At 37.3% G+C, this 18483-nt stretch overlaps 1 protein-coding gene across 1 annotated transcript in view; it reads left to right on the forward strand.

Annotated features, from left to right (window-relative positions):
* The window catches only part of slc51a (solute carrier family 51 subunit alpha), a 60888-nt gene that overhangs the window by 25137 nt on the left and 17268 nt on the right, over positions 1–18483 (forward strand). Inside the window, exons 2-4 of the mRNA XM_039745598.1 lie at positions 6021–6172; positions 8731–8804; positions 11938–12096. Of these exons, the coding sequence (XP_039601532.1) occupies positions 6021–6172; positions 8731–8804; positions 11938–12096 (385 nt within the window). The remainder of the gene's footprint in view (positions 1–6020; positions 6173–8730; positions 8805–11937; positions 12097–18483) is intronic.

An 18483-nucleotide genomic window follows, 5' to 3' on the forward strand; every position in this document is an offset into this window, starting at 1 on the left:
CACTATACACTGGAGTTAATCAGTCATCCCTTGCTTATCTTCAGCTAGTCCATGACAGTGCAACAAGCCTCCTAAAAGGCACCCAGAAGCAGAATCACACAACAAGTTTAGCTTCTCTTCACTGGCTTCCTGTTCGCTACAGGATGGAGTTCAAAATTTTATTTGTATTTAAGTCTCTGAATGGTTTAACCCCCTCTTATCTTACAGACATCTTACACCCTTACTCTCCTTCACAGTCACCAGAAGTTATTGGTTTTACCGAGATCTAGACTTACGCTTAGAGGGAACTGTGCCTTTGCAGTAGCTACCCCTAAGCTTTGGTATAGTCTGACGTTTCATAATACCGTATATACTCGTGTATAAGTTGGGTCTTGAATCATGAAAAATCAATCATAAAATCAGACCCCAACTTATACGCCCATTCAAAAATGCGACACTTACATTTTTTTTTTAAATCTTCTTGCCTCCTCCAATCTCACAATTGTTTCTCAGACATATTGAATTTTATTGCTGCACTGCAGTTACCAATTTCTTTCTCCACTTAAATGACTTTTAATTTAAAACCAGCTTCATATTTTCTTCTGATTGAACGCTCCATCGTAGATAAGGGATGCTGTTACAATAAAGGTGTATGAGAGTGTGAGATACAAAAAGCACAAAACTGCAAATGTCGCTTTGAAATAGTTTGGGTATTACCGTGTGGTCACGAAGGCACAATACATAGAAAAAAAGGCAGTGTGCTCCGTGGTTACTCTCTCAGGTGGGCATTAGCATGTCATAATCTCTTATACCAATAGCGTGAGTTTTCCGCATTCGACTCATACGACCAACATTATAAAATACCAGAAATTATACTTGTAGAGAAAAGCCAAGCAAAATGACACCTTTTATTGGCTAATTAAAAAGATTACAAAATGCAAGCTTTCGAGGCAACTCAGGCCCCTTCTTCAGCTTGCATATTGTAATCTTTTTAGTTAGCCAATAAAAGGTGTCATTCTTTCTCATTCATAATGCTAACACGGTACAACACTCTAGTACTACAGAAATTATACTTTAAAGCCAAGTCCCGACTTATCTGCGACTATATACGATAGGTCAGCACCAACTGTGGTCACTTTTAAATCCAATCAGCAAACCTGCTTTTTTGCCTTAGCTTTTTAAACTTACATGAGAGTACTGTTTTTTTTTTTTTAATTTATTTATATATTTTCCTGTATTTATTTATCTATATGTTTAATTGTGTATTTATGGAATCTGTACAGCACTTTAGCCAACTGCTGTTGTTTTATATATGCTCTATAAATAAAATTGATTTGACTTTGACTTGATGAGTAAATTGAATACTCCTCTCATTGCAATCAAATCTATTCAAAAAGCACTGGATACACTCCTTGGACCAGACTTCAGTTTGCCTATTGACAAATGTCCCTCTCTGACTCTGTCGTAAAGTGAGATGTGCACACATTCAGTACCTGCATGTCCAGCAGTTTTTAGTTTAGAAGTCTCTTTAAAAATATTCACTAAAAACTGGCGTGAGCTGCACTGGTGACCTGTTGGTAAAATTCCAATAGAGAGTTTCTTTAGAGAAAATGAACAAAAATCACCCAAATTTAAATTTGGGTACATCAGGGACAGTGATACGATCAGATGATTCATTCTAATTTGAGTTTAAACAATTGCAAAAATGCTAAATACATTATGCTGAGAAGATAGAGAGGCATTTGGCATTTTTAGTTCTCAGTGTTTATCAAGCAATCTTCAATTACTGTATACTTGTGTTTGCTTACATGAACAGACTGAATGGCATGTAATTGCAGAGTCTTGAATTGAATTAATTGTCAGCCTGGGATAAGATTATCAGTTCACCAGGTCTCTGAAGGTACCTTAACACATACTGCTATGTGCTTGTGCTGAAAAGGTTCACAGGCTTGGATGTGATCTGTTTTGTTTTGTTTTAACTGAACATTCAAATTAATAATACTTGGAAAGTGTCGATTGTTTTTTCAGCCTCTCCCAAACCAAGCTGAAATGCCATTAGGTAAACAGAACTTGCAAATAGAAAGACAAATGGAAATGCTGGTATGTCTTTGGAAGCAGGCCCAATTATTTTCCTCCATTTATGGTGACCACTTTTTTCCCATTTATTATCACTACTGTCAGGTTAATGGGCAATAAGTGATCAATACATTTTGCTTGTGTACTTTCTGCAAGACAAAAATAAAATTCACATATGTTATTAAACATAACAATGACTGCAATTGCAATAATGAATAATTCAAGTTATAATCATAACTGGCAATATTAATTTTACAGCCATGTAGCAGGAATAGATAAAGCAAGTGCCTCCTGGGAATATGCGGAGTGGAGTGAAAAGTGGCACGTTTTGATTGTCTAAACTTAGTGTGCACATCTGTTAGAATACCAAAAATCTATCATATTATACTGTATTTACAGTATATTTACAAATGACCTAACAACTATTTGGTACCCAAATATGCATAATAATGACACTTGAATGTGTGCCCAGTACTCTGTCTTGCTTTAACTGAAAGGGTCAGAATGATCTCATCGAGGTTATACTAAACGACACACCTCAGATAGCTGGTAAGTCTAATCTCAAGGCACAGATCTTGAGACATTGGGATTGGGACATTGGGATTCCATTGGAGAGCAGCTTTTGAAAGTCTGGCTTATCTTCCTTCTCCTTTCATTGCCATCTTTTGGCTGCCTCATCTGAGGGAAGTTTGGTCTCCAATGAAGAACCAACTAAAGAATGATGCGTTGCCATAGGACACTAGCAATGTTGGCATATTTTTCTATAAGTTAGGCCTTTGCGGGAGGTTTTGAACAATTTCCTCTATCAACTCCGGCCTTTGTTCAGCTAAGAGCAAAAAACATGTTTGGGGAGATGGGTTGGGCAGTCTGGTGCCATTAGTTCTCCACAATCATTGCTTCAATAAGTGATGAGCAAAACAATTCATGCAAAATTAAATTTGTTTTAACAAAAAGGTGTTTTGCACTCTGCAACATTCATGCTATTTACATGGGAAGAATTGTCTTTTTTTGGAAGTAGTTTCCAATTTTAAGTCAACAAGTGTGTGTCATTTTGTGTTTAAATAAAGAAAAAAAAATTCTGTCATGTGTAGACACTTAGTTGAGTTGTCAAACGTGTGTTGTGGTTGTTCTGGTAGTACGATGCCTGCTTTGCCAATTTTTATGACAGACTTTGCAATCGCAATCTTAAAAATGCATCAGTGTGTGGATATTCTCTCTCTCTCTCATCTGGAAAACTCTAGAAATAGGAAAGGGAAAGAGGGAGGTGACAGAAAACATACATGATGGTGATTTTTTATGTGTCTTCCTTAGGAAAATGTGCAGGATATCATATTTTTAAAAACATACTTTGTTCTTCTGAGGTGATCCTTATATATAATTTGATACTATCCATATGTGTGGTGTTTGCAGTAATACCTCAAGCAGCAACAAGAGCAGCGGCTGCAGTAAGGATGCGAAGGAAATGAAGTCACATGACTGACACGGAATGTAGACTTGCAAATGCGACCACACGTACACAACGAGCACAACAAACGGATAAGCAGCGTACGGCTACAAATGCTGCTAACGCTGAAAGAAATCGTGCAAATCGGACACAAAGGACAGATGAAGAACATGCGCTACAGAATGCTACTAACGCTGACAAACATCGTGCCAGCCGTGCACAAGCGACTGAAGAAGCTCGAGCAGCCGCAAATGCAGCACGGGTTGAAAGAAATCGAGCAGCTCATGCCTTGCGGCGGCCGAAAAGGTCTATTTTAACCACAAATCAGTGCCATGATAACAAAATCATTTCAAGGACTAAACAAAACAAATAATTCTTTGCAGAGAAAGTATGGATTTCACAAACGTTGAATTTGTAGCCCGATTCAATCGGGCTCCCAGTCGCTAGTGTGGCCATAAAATGGAAGTGAGTTTATCGGTGTGCTCTGGGTTATCTGTGTTACACAGCTGCTGAAAAAGTGGAGTAAGTCACAGAAGTATGAACAATTTTCTAGAAATCAATATTCTTTGTTTAAAACCTTTAAAATCAACCAAAACATTATTTTAAGTGAGTTTAGTGTTTCATGATTGCTAAATTGCTCGCAAAACAAATTTTAGCAACAGTTTCACAAAACTATGCAAAAAAGTACAGTTGTTTTGTTCATCACTAGCTTCAATACTGGTTGCCTTAGCCTCAGTGAAGCAATGAAAATGGAGTGATGATTCTTCCAGTTGATATGGAGAATCTTCTGGAGGAAGTGCTGCTTGGCTGCTTTACATGACAATAGTAGATTATCCAAAACATTTCACCATACAGGTGAGAAGTGCAATGATCAGCCCTATAGATTGGTTCTTGAAAATCAACAGGCAAAGCTTCATGACGGAGAAGCTGGCAGAGCTGATATGGTGTTGAAAATCCACCTTTGGAACAGGTAGCTATTGAGATGTCGAAAGTAAACATATTGGTGCAATATTATGAAAAATAAATCCACCATGAACATGATGTGTAGGTAGGTGTTCAAAAACTGGTAAACCTATACAATTAGTTTGGCTTTGAACGCAGTACACCTAAATCATAATATCTACTCGATATACTGTATATAAAATCCTAAGCCTAAAAGTGCAACGGTGATGCTTTTATGTCACTTTTTTTGTCACGCATTAAATCGGGCTTATTTTAAAACCTACATATGTATATTTTGTATCATTCTTTTCAGAATTTATCGAACTTTAATGTGATGTTGTTAGATTTTCAGATTATTATTCCATTTTTAAATTATAAACTAACATTATCGAGAACACATGTCTCACAAGACGGGACTTTGTGCCAAAAGATTTAACCATACGCAGGACCGGAAATAAAAGACAAAGAGTAGGACAGCTGCTGTACAGGCTTTAAAATGTTCAAAGCGCCATACGAGATGCAGATCACGCGGCACAGCAGAAGCAGCAAGCCAGCAGCTGATCAAGTAAAGAAAACATAAAAAAAAAAAAAAAAACACTTTATTTGTTCCCCATTGTATCACCGTTTCAGAGGGGGTTTCGGAGGAGCGACTGCATCTCCTTGGGGTGCGTTCAGCCCTCCTCTTCACAACATGAGTGGCAGAGACGCGAAGTGGCTGGTGAGTGAAGCAAGTGGGGGGGACCCCCTAGTCATGCTATATAATCACATACAACACTTTAAAGGAGGATCTTACAGTTATTTTAGGAAGGCAGCATTTCAGTGTAGTTCTCCAACGTTGTGTATGAATAAAGAAAACTGCATTGATAACTGCATGGTAAGTCATACATTAGATACAATCAAAACTGAAAAGGTGGGGGAGTCACCATTTATGTAAAACAGAATTTGAATGTAAGTCTTCAATAAGATGGTGAACCACAGCATAGTGAGGATGAATGAATTCCAGTAGACAGCCTCTTATTAAGAGTGTGCTATAGACCTCCTAATGAAGACAAATCGTTTCAATTTACATGTTTCTAATAATGTTAATAAAGTTGGAAAGTTCATTGCAGGGACTTGAGGTTTAAGACAGTAGCTTTACAAGGAGGCCAGGCTATCGCTGGATCCCAGTGTACGCATCTTGTTTCACTCATACTGGGCCAATTAACAGGCACCAGTTAACATAATGATGTAATGATGTGTTGGGGATGTGGGAGAAAAATTAGATTACAAAAATGTCAAAGGAAGAAAATGTGCCAACTTTACACAGACTAGGACTAGGCCCCAGTCACTCCTACACCTGTGAATCTTGGCATATTCTGGTAACTTGAAAACACTTTCTTTTGAATAAAATATGAGGATATATTTAAAGTGACAAAGCAGGAAATATGTTTTAAAATTAACCTATTGAATAAATAAATAACCATGTAAATATGCTGATTTCAGCTCCAGTTTCTCAAGTTACCTTATGGCTTAGTGGAATAGCCCTCAATCAATCAGAAAATGTATTTTTTTGCCTATTAAATCAAGCTTTTCTTTTCAGGTCTGGACACATTCGGGATTCTTTTGCGTTCAGGACTCACTCTGATGACATTCATCTCCTTGTTGGTCTATACAGAAGAAGTGGTGTACTTCTTCCAAAAATTTCCTAATCCAAAAAAGACATCAATTATATGGGTGACTGGAGCTGCTCCAGTAAGTGTACACAACCTTAAAGTTCATATACTTCATTTTTTATAAGATGGTAATACTCAGCAGAATTTGCCTTTTTAACTGTTATATGGGTGGTGTTCCAGTTCCACTGCCAATAAATGTGCATCGTCATTGTCTGGTTTTCTTTTAATATACTAAAATTTGTACAATATGTTTAATATTGGCTGCATGTTCAAATCTATTGGACATTTCTTTACGGATTACAGATTCTCCGAGAGAACGTACATTGTTTTACGATTCTTGTTGACTTTGATTTTGGTTTTAGCATACATTAGTTTAGACATTTTGGTTTCTGATTTTGGCATCTTTTTTAATGTTGAATTAGTTTTCTCCCTCTCCTGGTCCTGTTAATAAATGTATACTGTCTGGCTTGATGCATAGACCATTTAGATAAACTTAACGTGTTGCAGTATCGATAATTAAACTTCGCCTTCTTTTTCTCTAGTGCACCCTTTCCAGTAAGTGCAACCATTTGTGCAGTTACCCCCTGACAGCTTATGAATCTAGCTTATTATTTAGAGCAGTGATTCTTAACCTTTTTTGAGTCACAGACCCCTTTAAGAATTTGATGAAAGCTATAGACCCCCTTCCTCAGAGATATTCACATAAACACAACTTTGCAATGCAAAGAATATAATGTACTTTATTTATCAAGATTTGATTGTCTCATACATATATAACATACATAAAGTACTATTAAACTTTAAAGTAAACAATCTAAAAAAATACTCCTTTTTTATTCAAAAAGTAATGCCCACTCATTATAATTATGAAATACAATCTTCTTGTGCAAATTAAAACAGATCTACTACTATGTTTTCTACTACCATTACTACTACTACATCTACTCTAAATTAACAGTACTGGGCTGTATAGTGGATATACATTTTAATTTTTATCTGACCCCCTGAAACCCATCCATGGACCTCCTCAATAGACCTCGGGTTAAGAATCCCTGATTTAGGGGCTGGTTATTTATTCAATCAGTCAGTCAGTCAGTCAGTCATTAGTCAACCCGCTATATCCTAGCACAGAGTCACTGGGTATTTATTCAATCATGATATATAAATTAAAAAATGTTTTAATTTATGATCAACTTTAAAGCCAAAATTAAGTTTTCAAATTTATTATGAAATGATTGACATTGAGGGCAGCATGGTGGCGCAGTGGTAGCGCTGCTGCCTCGCAGTTAGGAGACCTGGGGTTTGCTTCCTGGGTCCTCCCTGTGTGGAGTTTGCATGTTCTCCCCGTGTCTGCGTGAGTTTCCTCCAAAGACATGCAGGTTAGGTGCATTGGCGATCCTAAATTGTCCCTAGTGTGTGCTTGGTGTGTGGGTGCGTGCCCTGTGGTGGGCTGGCGCCCTGCCTGAGGTTTGTTTCCTGCCTTGTGCCCTGTGTTGGCTGAGATTGGCTCCAGCAGACCCCTGTGACCCCGTAGTTAGGATATACAGTCGCTGGTTGGATAATGGATGGATGAATGATTGACATTGATTTCTTCACTGAGAGGATTTTATGCCTTGCATTTTTATACATTAGAAACAGTAACGCTTTGTGTCCTTTTACCTAGCAGCAGTCTTGGAGCATACGCTTTAAAAATAGACAAAGTCACATTTTAAAACTTCTCGTAAGTTCCTGTTTGTTCTGCTTTAAAAGATCATCAGAGAACAACAAATGGACCATAAGATAAAAAAAAATTGAGGTTCAAAACCCAATGCTAATAAAAAGCAAAACACCAAGCCCAATTCGCCAGAATCGCAAACAACTTGAAGTCAAAAAGCCTTGTGCATACAGAAAAACAAAGCGATTCTTTCTAAAGATGGCAATAAGATTTTATTATGAATGGATGCTTACTGCAGTGCACTGCCATCTTAAATATCAAGATGATCACATCACACGACACAACTTCCAACACATAAATAGCAGGAATTTGTTGCTAACTCCAAGGCTTCAAAAGCAAATAAAATGGGATGAATTTGCAACAAACAAATGGCAGCACAAAAATAACTAAACATAACAATAAATATTTTTACAACCCCAAAAGTGCTAGACGGCTCCCAGCAGGTACACAATTAAATCAATAATGTTGTTAAAATCCTTTATATAGTCAAGTATCTTCGCTGTCATCAATGATTTCATCAGTATTTATTATTTGATTAAAAATAGCATGATGACATTAAAGTAAAAATGCCAACTCTCTCTCTTTTGAGGTCAGCCAGCCCTGAAGTTCTGTGATCTGCGAGTCCTCCAGCGCTCTAGGTTATCTCAGCATGTTCCTACCCACAATTCTGTTCTCTCTTTCTCCCAATTTTATTGCTCTCTAAGGTTTCCAACAAGACTTTATCCAGCAATTTTGCACCTTGGTGTTGCTCTCACCCTTGATAACCAATTGCCAAGCATGCACAGTAGATACAGTTAATATGCTGATGGAAATCCTACAGCTGTACATCCTTGGTGCGAACTTGTCGCCTGTTGAAAATATAGTAAACGTGTATTCCTTTGCCATAAGAAATTGTCTATTAAGATATTTTCTTTATTAACTAGGTGATTGGAACCGCTGCGTGCTTTGGCATGTGGATTCCCCGGTCCACCTTGATTACAGATTTAACATCTGCCACGTAAGTATCATAAACCAATCTAAATGAATGAAAGCTCTTTTGTGATATCTAAACTCTCATGTGTTCATAAAGAATCAAGATGTTGGCTTGTTGTATAGCAGAATACAACTGCCAGAAGTGTTTTAAGAATGGAAACTCAGCAGCACAGATAAAAAAAAACCCTTCTCTTTTATTAAATACCAGTAATGGCGCACTGCATGATAGCGTGCAGTGAATACAATTGATTTGAGCATTTATATTTTTCATTCTCTCTCTCTGTACGTTTAGCATTCGTTTGCTCAGAGGTTGATGTGCTTGCTGTTTCCTGAGCAGTTCTTCTTTTCTCCACTCTAGCGGCCCGCTTCTTCTCTTATTTCGTCGGCATCTTTTCATGTTGAAACTGATTAAGTTAGTGTTTGTGTTGCAATTACTTAGTACGTTTTCGTTAATTTTTCACTTAAGCTGTCACTTAAGTCTTCAGTCTGCCTCAAGAATGATTTAAGAGATGAAGAGGTAGGGGAAGTGATGGCGAAGGTGCTAGGGATGAGAACGGCGCCCGTACACATGTGCCGCACGACCGTCCTGCTGCCCGCTGTCGAGAGTTGATTCTACAATAAAATAAAATAAAAATAAAAAGAGGAATAAAAATCATCACCCCGAAAGTTGACAGTAGAGGTCACTTAGTACTGTATATCTGTGTACAAAATCTCAAGTCAATAGTTCAAACGGTTTGCGAGCTACAGGTGATTTAAATCCTGGATAGACAAACGGAGAACCATGGTAGTGTATATATAAGAAGACAAAGGAACTTTTTTAGGATGGAGTGAATGCAGTAGTCAGCTTAAAGTGATAATCCTCTGTACAAGGGCCTCTCTCTTGCTTTCTTGTCACTCATATTTCTCCATCTTATCTCGACCTTCCATTATACTCTTCATCCATCTATTTTGAAGATTTACTGTACTTCTTCCAGCTGCTACAGTGCCACATGTCTATTGTTGATGTCTGTTACACTTGTCTTTTGGTTTTTTTCCAGTGGCAGTGGCAACATTAGAATTCATCTAATTTATTTATCTGGAAAAAGTAAGCCAAGGGAATACTGATATCTGCTAGCCTATTTAGAAGGGGCACTGCTGTTCCTTCATGTTTTGCTGTACCTTCTTCTGTACCTTATTGCACTGCTGTACCTTCTATTGCACATCATTCCTTAATGGCTCCTAGGTAGCCCAGATACCAATGGACACTCTTTTCATGAGACAATAACGAGAAAATTTCTTTTGAGTCCCGCCCAGTATCCAAAGTTGCTTTTTCCAGAATTGGCTTTGTGACTCTCAGATTAAGTGAATTCAGGGAAATCAAAGGGACATAATGGTTCACAGCTAAGTGTCAGGAGTTGAGAAGAGGGTGAAGAAGCTGCCCAGCTAGAGGAGTTTGTGAGATTGACTAATCAACCTACATAGCACCATCAGTTTTCAACAGAAGAAGCTTTCAGTTTACAAGTAGTCTACATCTTAGTCCTCACCTGTGTTCAAAAGCTCTGCCAAATGACTAAAAGAATGAGGTCATGCGTATAAACAGCCAGAATGAACCATCTGCGTGGGCCTGCTGACCTCACATTCTTTAAGATGGTCAGGACCTCATCAATATGGGTGCACCTTACAGCAGAACTGCTGCTACTCTGGATCGGAAGACGCTAGTTGAAGTAATTGCACACTTTGAGAATGTGTACTAGGCTTAGGTCAATGGACAACATCAAAGACACCCAATGGAAGAATTGTATCTCTCGGCTGGAGCCCCAGTCTCAGCAAGCCCCCTAGGTGCCCCCTAGGAGCCACAGCAAGTGTTTCTAGGGAAAGGGTTACCTGGTCTGTCCAGCTTAGCATGTTGGCACTGCAGTTTTCACTGAATAAAATTGAATAACAACGTGTCGATTTAGAAAATAAATAAATGGATGGGTGAATAGCAAAATGGACATGGCTTATGCTGGGCAGCTTAAACTGAATTCTTCAACCAGGCTCTAAATCAGCCAACAAATTGTGTTACTCATATGAGTAGCACTTCTTAAAAATTGATTATGAGCTTAATACATTTTTCTTCTTTAAAATTCACATGACATTAGAGGATTTTTATATTCTGGAACACTTCTAGTTACTCAGTATGTTCCTAAATTGTGTCTAGAGAATTGTATTCATTATTTAGCTATTATCTTTGCTATATCGCAACACCATTTTGCTATGTGAGATGGTGCAAGCATATTATGATTCCTGTTATGCAATGCAATACAATACAATTTATTTTTGTATAGCCCAAAATCACACAAGGAGTGCCGTAGTGGGCTTTAACAGGCCCTGCCTTTTCACAGCCCCCCAACCTTGACTCTCTAAGAAGACAAGGAAAAACTCCCAAAAACAAAACAAGGAAGAAAAAATGGTGAAAGGCAGTTCAAAGTGAGACCCCTTTCCAGTTAAGTTGGGCGTACACTGGGTGTCATAAAAAGGGGGGTAAATACAATACAATACAATACACAGAACAGAACACAAGTAATCCTCAACACAACATAATAGAAGTGCAATAGAAATATTACAAGTACAGAGCAGAATTCAGCAGTGGATGATATCACATAATACGATTTGGATTGTTATCGATGTGCCTGTCACATGGGGAGGAGTGGGGGCGTGGCTTCATCAATTATCTCATCTGACATCATCTGCCTGACACTTTGAATACTCGTACAACACGTTGTTTGCTATTTGTGATTTGAATGTTTTTGAAGAGCTTTTTTACATGTTTCTCTTGAATTCTAGTTTTTGATCTTTATTGTGTTCCCGTCTGACTTTTTGCACGTTGTGATCAGACTTTGATAACTGAAAATTTCCAAAGAAATGTAAGATTAATTGTTACAAAACTGGATAAAGAAAGGTGTCAAAGTGTCATAATAACCCTATGGAAACAGTTCTGTCCCCATATATTTTTAGCCCAAGTCAGCATTACTATAATGTACTTTTATCGTTCTTTTAAAGCAATAAAATGCATAAAGATTTGACTGAAGGTTTTTTTGAAGAGAACAGGCCATTTTTTTGGTTTTCACTTCAAGAGTTCATTTTATTTAGGTCTTTAGTAAAAATTATTCAAGTGACAAAAGCCTTCTGTCTTGCAGGTACTTTGCAATTGTAATCCACAAGTTCCTGATAATGATGATTGAAGAGTGTGGCGGCGATGACGAATTCTTGGAGCGCTGTGCAAATGATACACTAAAGATCAGCACTGGACCCTGCTGCTGTTGCTGTCCCTGCTTGCCTTATCCTAAAATAACAAGGTCAGTTCGACCATCAGCTCACACGCCATAATGTTCACCACTAAAATGAAAGGTTTTTATGGGACAGTCATTGTTGCCTCCCTGTCTGGAGAATTCCTAGAGACTCATTTAGACTGTGATCTTGCATCTTGGAGATGCAGAGCAAACAGTTAGGGACTCCTCCAAAAAAGGAATTGATACCTTAGGTGAATAAAGTTCATACCAAACTTACATCTTTGATTTACTACATTTAAAATTTTGCTTATAATGTGCACTTTCATTAACAAGCCCATTATACTATTCTCATTTATAAATACTATACCTATAAAAAAAACCCTCAAAACTTCAGGTAGCAAAAACACACGTTGAAACATACAAATAGTATGCAATATGTTAATAGAAACTGGAATATTCATTTTTATTGCATTATACACAGTCAGAAATTAGATGACCATGTAACAAGCTAAATACTGCATTTTGCTGTTATTTCATGAGCTTTTTAATTACATCTTGCCTGAAGAAGGGGCATAAAAAGCTTGCATATTGTAATCTTTTTAGTTAGCCAATAAAAGGTGTCATTTTGCTTGACTTCTCACTACATCCATAATGGCTAACACGATACAACATCCTAGCACTATGAGCTTTTTGTTAAAGCTACCATGCCACCCTTATGGTACCCTGGCGCTGGGTGTGATTGTTTTATTTAGACTTAGAGTATAAGTAATCATCATAGAAAAGAGAGAATATAAAACCAAACTCAAATTATAAAACACATTTCACAGTAGACTAGTGAAGTGCACACGTACCGTCACACAAATTATTGTGGGAATTTGAGACAAACTACCAAATCATGTCATAGAAGTGGAAATCTTAACAACTTTTAAAAAGTGTATGGGTAAAATTTAGGTTAGCTTTAGGGCTGAATGGTCTTGTCTCATTTTTCAAGCTTCTTATGTTCTGCATTATACAATTACTCAGGATATCTGTGGAGGGTTTGAAGATTGTCCCTGTCTCCGAGGTGTTTTTTGCTACAGCTACTGTACATTGTGCATTTATTCCCTTTAAATTGGTTCTGCATAAATAAATGTGGTAGAATGTGGGAGTCTGCCTTTGGAGTGATTGCCTCCATGTCTGGGACTGGACACCATATTGATACAGCTGAGAAAGGCTCGGATTCTCTAGGAGCCTGAAGTGGATCAAATGGATTTTAATCATGCATTGGTGGACAGATGTTGTGTTTCTTTTAATAGCTACTATGTGTATATTTATTGAGTCACTTTTACACATTAGGGTTGTGTCTGCCATAAAACCCATACAAATGTGGCTGATGATACATTTTCTTGCAACTATTAAATATCCCTTTTAGTTTCCTTCATATACTGTAAGTGTATATTTAAACAAAGATTTGTGACAACATCAAAATGTCAACTTTGAATCAGTTTTCTGACTTTGATTCTTGCTCCTGACTTTTTGCTTTTGATGTTTCCATTGATAGATCACTTACTTTCACATGTTTCTTAGGATGACATGTACATCGTTAACCCCCTTCTTCACTTGCCCAACTGGTCTGTCACATTTCTATTCTTTGGCAGAATAGAAGTGACTGAATTGTTTGACACAAAAGATTTTATTTTTATTGTTGTATACTAATAAAATGTGAAAACTTTAATGGAATTAATATTTTTATAGGCAAAACATAAATCAGCCATGAAAATAAGGAACGTGGGTGTTTTGCATCTTTCAAACCGAAGAGAGTCTCATAATTTTGATGTCCTGTGTTTTATGTACCGTGACAGAATAGGAAGAAGAAAAAATGACAAAAATTGTGGCTGAACTCGCTGTACCTGGAAAGCATTTGTACAGCACCGGCTCTGTTAGGCAGCACATTATTAGTTGTCAGAAAAACAGGCAAGCTTACAATACTTGTAATAGTTGTCAAGAAGGCATTCCAAGTGAATACTACTTGTGTAATGTTGTGACAAGATCAGCAATGGCTGTTGTCAGATTTGACATCCCCTTCAAGATGTTGTGTATTGTGATGCTGGATTTACTAATAATTAAAAAGATTAAGCAGAATTTAACAGATTAATAAAAACACACAACATGCCATGCTCAAAAAGACTCTTTCTTAGCCTTTTAAATGATAGAACAAATCTTTCTCATTGCCAGAAAAATGTTTTGTCAAGCAGCACTACTTTTATTACTATTCGGTTTGTTATTATTTTCTCTCGTCTTGTCTTTTTAACTCTTATGCCTCACACTGAGTCGACTGCACCTTCAATTTCATTGTTCCTTTGTAAAAGTGACAATGACAATAAAGATCTTTCAATCTATCTATATATCCATCACTAATCTATTGACCTTGTCTGGGTTAAGGAAAAAGTCTCACTGTGCTGCCATTTCTTTAGAATCAGTTCAAAGAATCCAGATATTTTTAAGTTTGTTTTTATTTTTTCATTACAATGGTTGCTTACTGACATGTACATATTTGTATTTGTATCTTTTTTCATTACTAGGGGGCTCTGCCCCCTGCTCACTTCGCTCGCCAACCCCCGGGCGGGTGCAATGCGCTAGCCACTTCACGGCAACACCGCTCGTGTACGGAGAAGCGAATGTACAATTTAAACAGATTGTTATTTTCATGAGAATTGTTACATATGTATAATAGACCTAACTATTTTACATTACAGTGAGTAATTAACCACTGCGGTGGGCTTGCACCCTGCCCGGGGTTTGTTTCCTGCCTCGCGCCCTGTGTAGGCTGGGATTGTCTCCAGCAGACCCCCGTGACCCTGTAGTTAGGATATAGCGGGTTGGATAATGGATGGATGGATGAACCATAGTATAAAATAGTAAAATGTAATAAATTAAAAGAAAATTATGTTTCATGTTGTGCGTTAAACGTTTTTATTCTGTTTGGCTTTGAAATTAACACACAAATACTTTTTAAATTTACACTTTTACTGTAAAACCTCAGTAAAAACAATATTTGGAATTAACTTTTCAACAATGTTGCATTGAATTTTGATTCCGTGTTTAGAGTTACATTGTGACAATGCAACGTATAACTGCCCATAAGTGAATATCGTTTCTTTCTCTGTAATAAATAAACTGATTTTCAAATGTTTGTCCCTGTGATTTGTTAATTGTCATAGCAAAAGCTATTCAAACAGGAAACTGCAAATGTTTTAATATGAATGGCATATCAAAATCTCCTTTGGTGCCTAATGATATCCGCGGAAAATGTACTACATTACCTTTCTTGTCGCATGTTAAAATTTTACATGTCAGAATTGTTCGACCAATTTTGAATACAACTAATCTTGTCCTATTACATAGCCCATTAGTCATATGCAATAACATTACAATACATCCTTCTTTCAACAGTAATTCAGCTTGTGGATATTGTAAGTTGATGGTTTCATCTTATGCACCATCACCACCAACTGTTTCAGCATAGACTATTAATACTCATTAAAACCAATTTGCCATGTAACCGATCGACAATTTTTGGGTTAATTCGATTGACTTGATTGTTTTTCAGTGCTAGGATTGCCCATGTGCTCATTTCTTCTGTTAATAACCCATTGGGATGAAATTCTTCAATAAGATTTGGACATAATAAGTCTTCTTTTAAAGTGAGGAAAATGTAAAAATTATAAGAGCTGAGAGCGCAGAAACTGTGTCTGACAAAAAAAATTCACACGAATGAGAGGTGAGAGGACCTTGGGCCATTAACCTGAAATGGTTGAGAGGATGGTGAGACTTGAAAAAATCTCTTGGCAATAGTCTCATCTCATCTGAGAGAGATTAATTATTTTTCTTTAGTCATCATCTTAATTTCTTTCACACTGCTGAGGCTCATTGTTAATGACACTCCCTCAATTACTCATCCTTTGTGTGTGTACTAGGAAATCAACGCCACCATGTTATTTAAGGAAAAGAGCCTCATATAATTCCTGCACTTTGAAAAAAACAGAAGACTCAATCTCATAAAGATGTGACTAAATTGAACTAAAATATTTTTAAAAAATTCAATTTTTGACTGTTGCCTCTGTTTGCACTTCAAGTTTTATTAGCTCCCTCAAATTATAGCTTTTCAGGTTCTCAGCCTGATTCTGACTACGCTCTAGTCACCTCTGTCCAATACACTGGTAACTCTGGTCTGTCATGGACAGATTAATCAGATCAGTTAATGATATGGAAATGAAGAGATTCTGCCTGGCCCTCTGAGTATTCATCTAGAATCATACCTGCAGATGATGTGCGGAGGTGTTCAGAAGGGATTGTGTCAGTTCAATGGTAATACTCATTCTTTTGAACGTACTCGCTAACTGCTGACTGACTTGGGTTTTGATGTAGCGTTGCATAATCAAACTTTCAACAGAAAAGGTTTGCTGGGATGGTAAACATGAGTCATGTCACAGGAATCACAGCTTTAAATAGCAAACAAAAGAAACTTTCAAAGTAGTAACAGTTGATCAAAAAACACCTAAATCATAATGCAGAAACCATATGTTACCTTAACCTCTTGTAATGCTCATGGTAATGTTTGCAATCTGTAAAGCAGATGCTTTCATCCCCACATAGTGAAATTACAATCATACGCAAAGAGGAATGTTCCTTATATACTGAATATAAGTAAATTCACAAAGGCAACAACTATTTTGGCGGTGGTAGTGGCTTTAAATAAATTAATTGTAAAAATCCTGCTGTGAATAGGTCAATTAAAAATAAATACAAGCCATAGCATAAAATCTAGCAGCCCTGAACTCTAATTTAACTTCTGAGCAGATAAGAAGAGTAGGTTCACACTTGAGGTGGATTTCACATCAAAGATGTGCATTGTTATCGATATATAAGAGCAGAGTGGGGGCTTAGGGTTCTCCCTTGGGGAATTGATCATGTGAATGTAAGAGCAGGGACCTCCTTGGTGAAGCGTCTACAGTTACAAATGGGGATAAAGAGTGCATAGTGCTGCAAGTTTCTTAGGCAACCCACGGAGACCCACTTACAACTCACTCATGAAACCAAAGATGGCAACTCACGACCCACTTTTGATTGAGAAACCCAGTGGTTCAGAAACATTGTTCTAAATGATCTGCAGATTGATTACCTCCATCTAATTGAAGCTACTCATCTCTTCAACTGTTTGAAAAGGTCACTAATCCCCACACATACCTGACAGTGTTCTTTAGGTTGCTCTATGAGGTAGCTGTGTGGTAGCACTGAATTTAAAAGCTCTTTCCTGAAGTAGTTGAGTGGCATGGGGACACACATTTTACATCTCCAGAGTGACCTCAGGGAGCTTATGTGCTCTGTAGGATGTGACTATGCCATATCATCCCTACACCCTTCAGTTCCTCTTGTCATCTGCTTTCAAATGTTCTGGGACATTGTGCATTAGGATTATTATCAAGAAGGACGCCCCATCAGCATCAACAGCAGCTTTCAAATTACAAAACACTGACTGAATGGAAGTCAAAGTATGAAAAGGGTCATAGTTTCTACTACATATTCAAATTTTGTGTAGATTTGTGTCTCGAAAACACACATTACTTTATCATGACAAAAATTTTCATTAACCTATAGTATGTTCAGTGATGGTCAGTACTTTTCTCAGTGCTCATTAGCTAATTGTATTTTTCTTCCCTTGAACCAGTGTTTCTTTTTAGAATTTTTGTTTTACTGTAGTGCTGCTCCATTCACTAAGAATGAAAGAGACCCAGCTACAACTAAACAGTAACTCTAATGAAACAGGAGGCACAGTTTAGATTCTCATAGACATAAGAAAAATATGTTTAATTTGTAATACTACACAACAATAGTCTAATGTTGTCATATGATTGTTTCATAGGTACAGCATATATCAAATGAACTGTTGTAAATTTACTGTATTACTATCATGGAGCAGCACTTTGAGGAATTGATGAACATGAGACATTGATGTGACCTGTGCAGCAGTTCAAAAAGTCACCATCAGAGGATAGATAGATAGATAGATAGATAGATAGATAGATAGATAGATAGATAGATAGATAGATAGATAGATAGATAGATATGAACATAATATATAATAGAAATGGTATGATTAATGATGATAGATAGATAGATAGAAACTTTATCAATCCATAAATTAAATTGCTAAAATTACAACAGTAATCATACGATGCAGAACATTACAACAATAGAATGTCCATCCATCCATCCATTCTCTAACCCGCTGAATCCGAACACAGGGTCACGGGGGTCTGCTGGAGCCAAACCCAGCCAACACAGGGCACAAGGCAGGAACCAATCCTGGGCAGGGTGCCAACCCACCGCAGACAATAGAATGTTCAGGTCCATAAAAAATGCAAGCAACTGCTCGATACCCATTGGAGAGTAAATGATCAACACCACCATAGC

The sequence above is a fragment of the Polypterus senegalus genome, chromosome 2 (genome assembly GCF_016835505.1).
Source record: "Polypterus senegalus isolate Bchr_013 chromosome 2, ASM1683550v1, whole genome shotgun sequence".
Classification (NCBI taxonomy): domain Eukaryota; kingdom Metazoa; phylum Chordata; class Cladistia; order Polypteriformes; family Polypteridae; genus Polypterus; species Polypterus senegalus.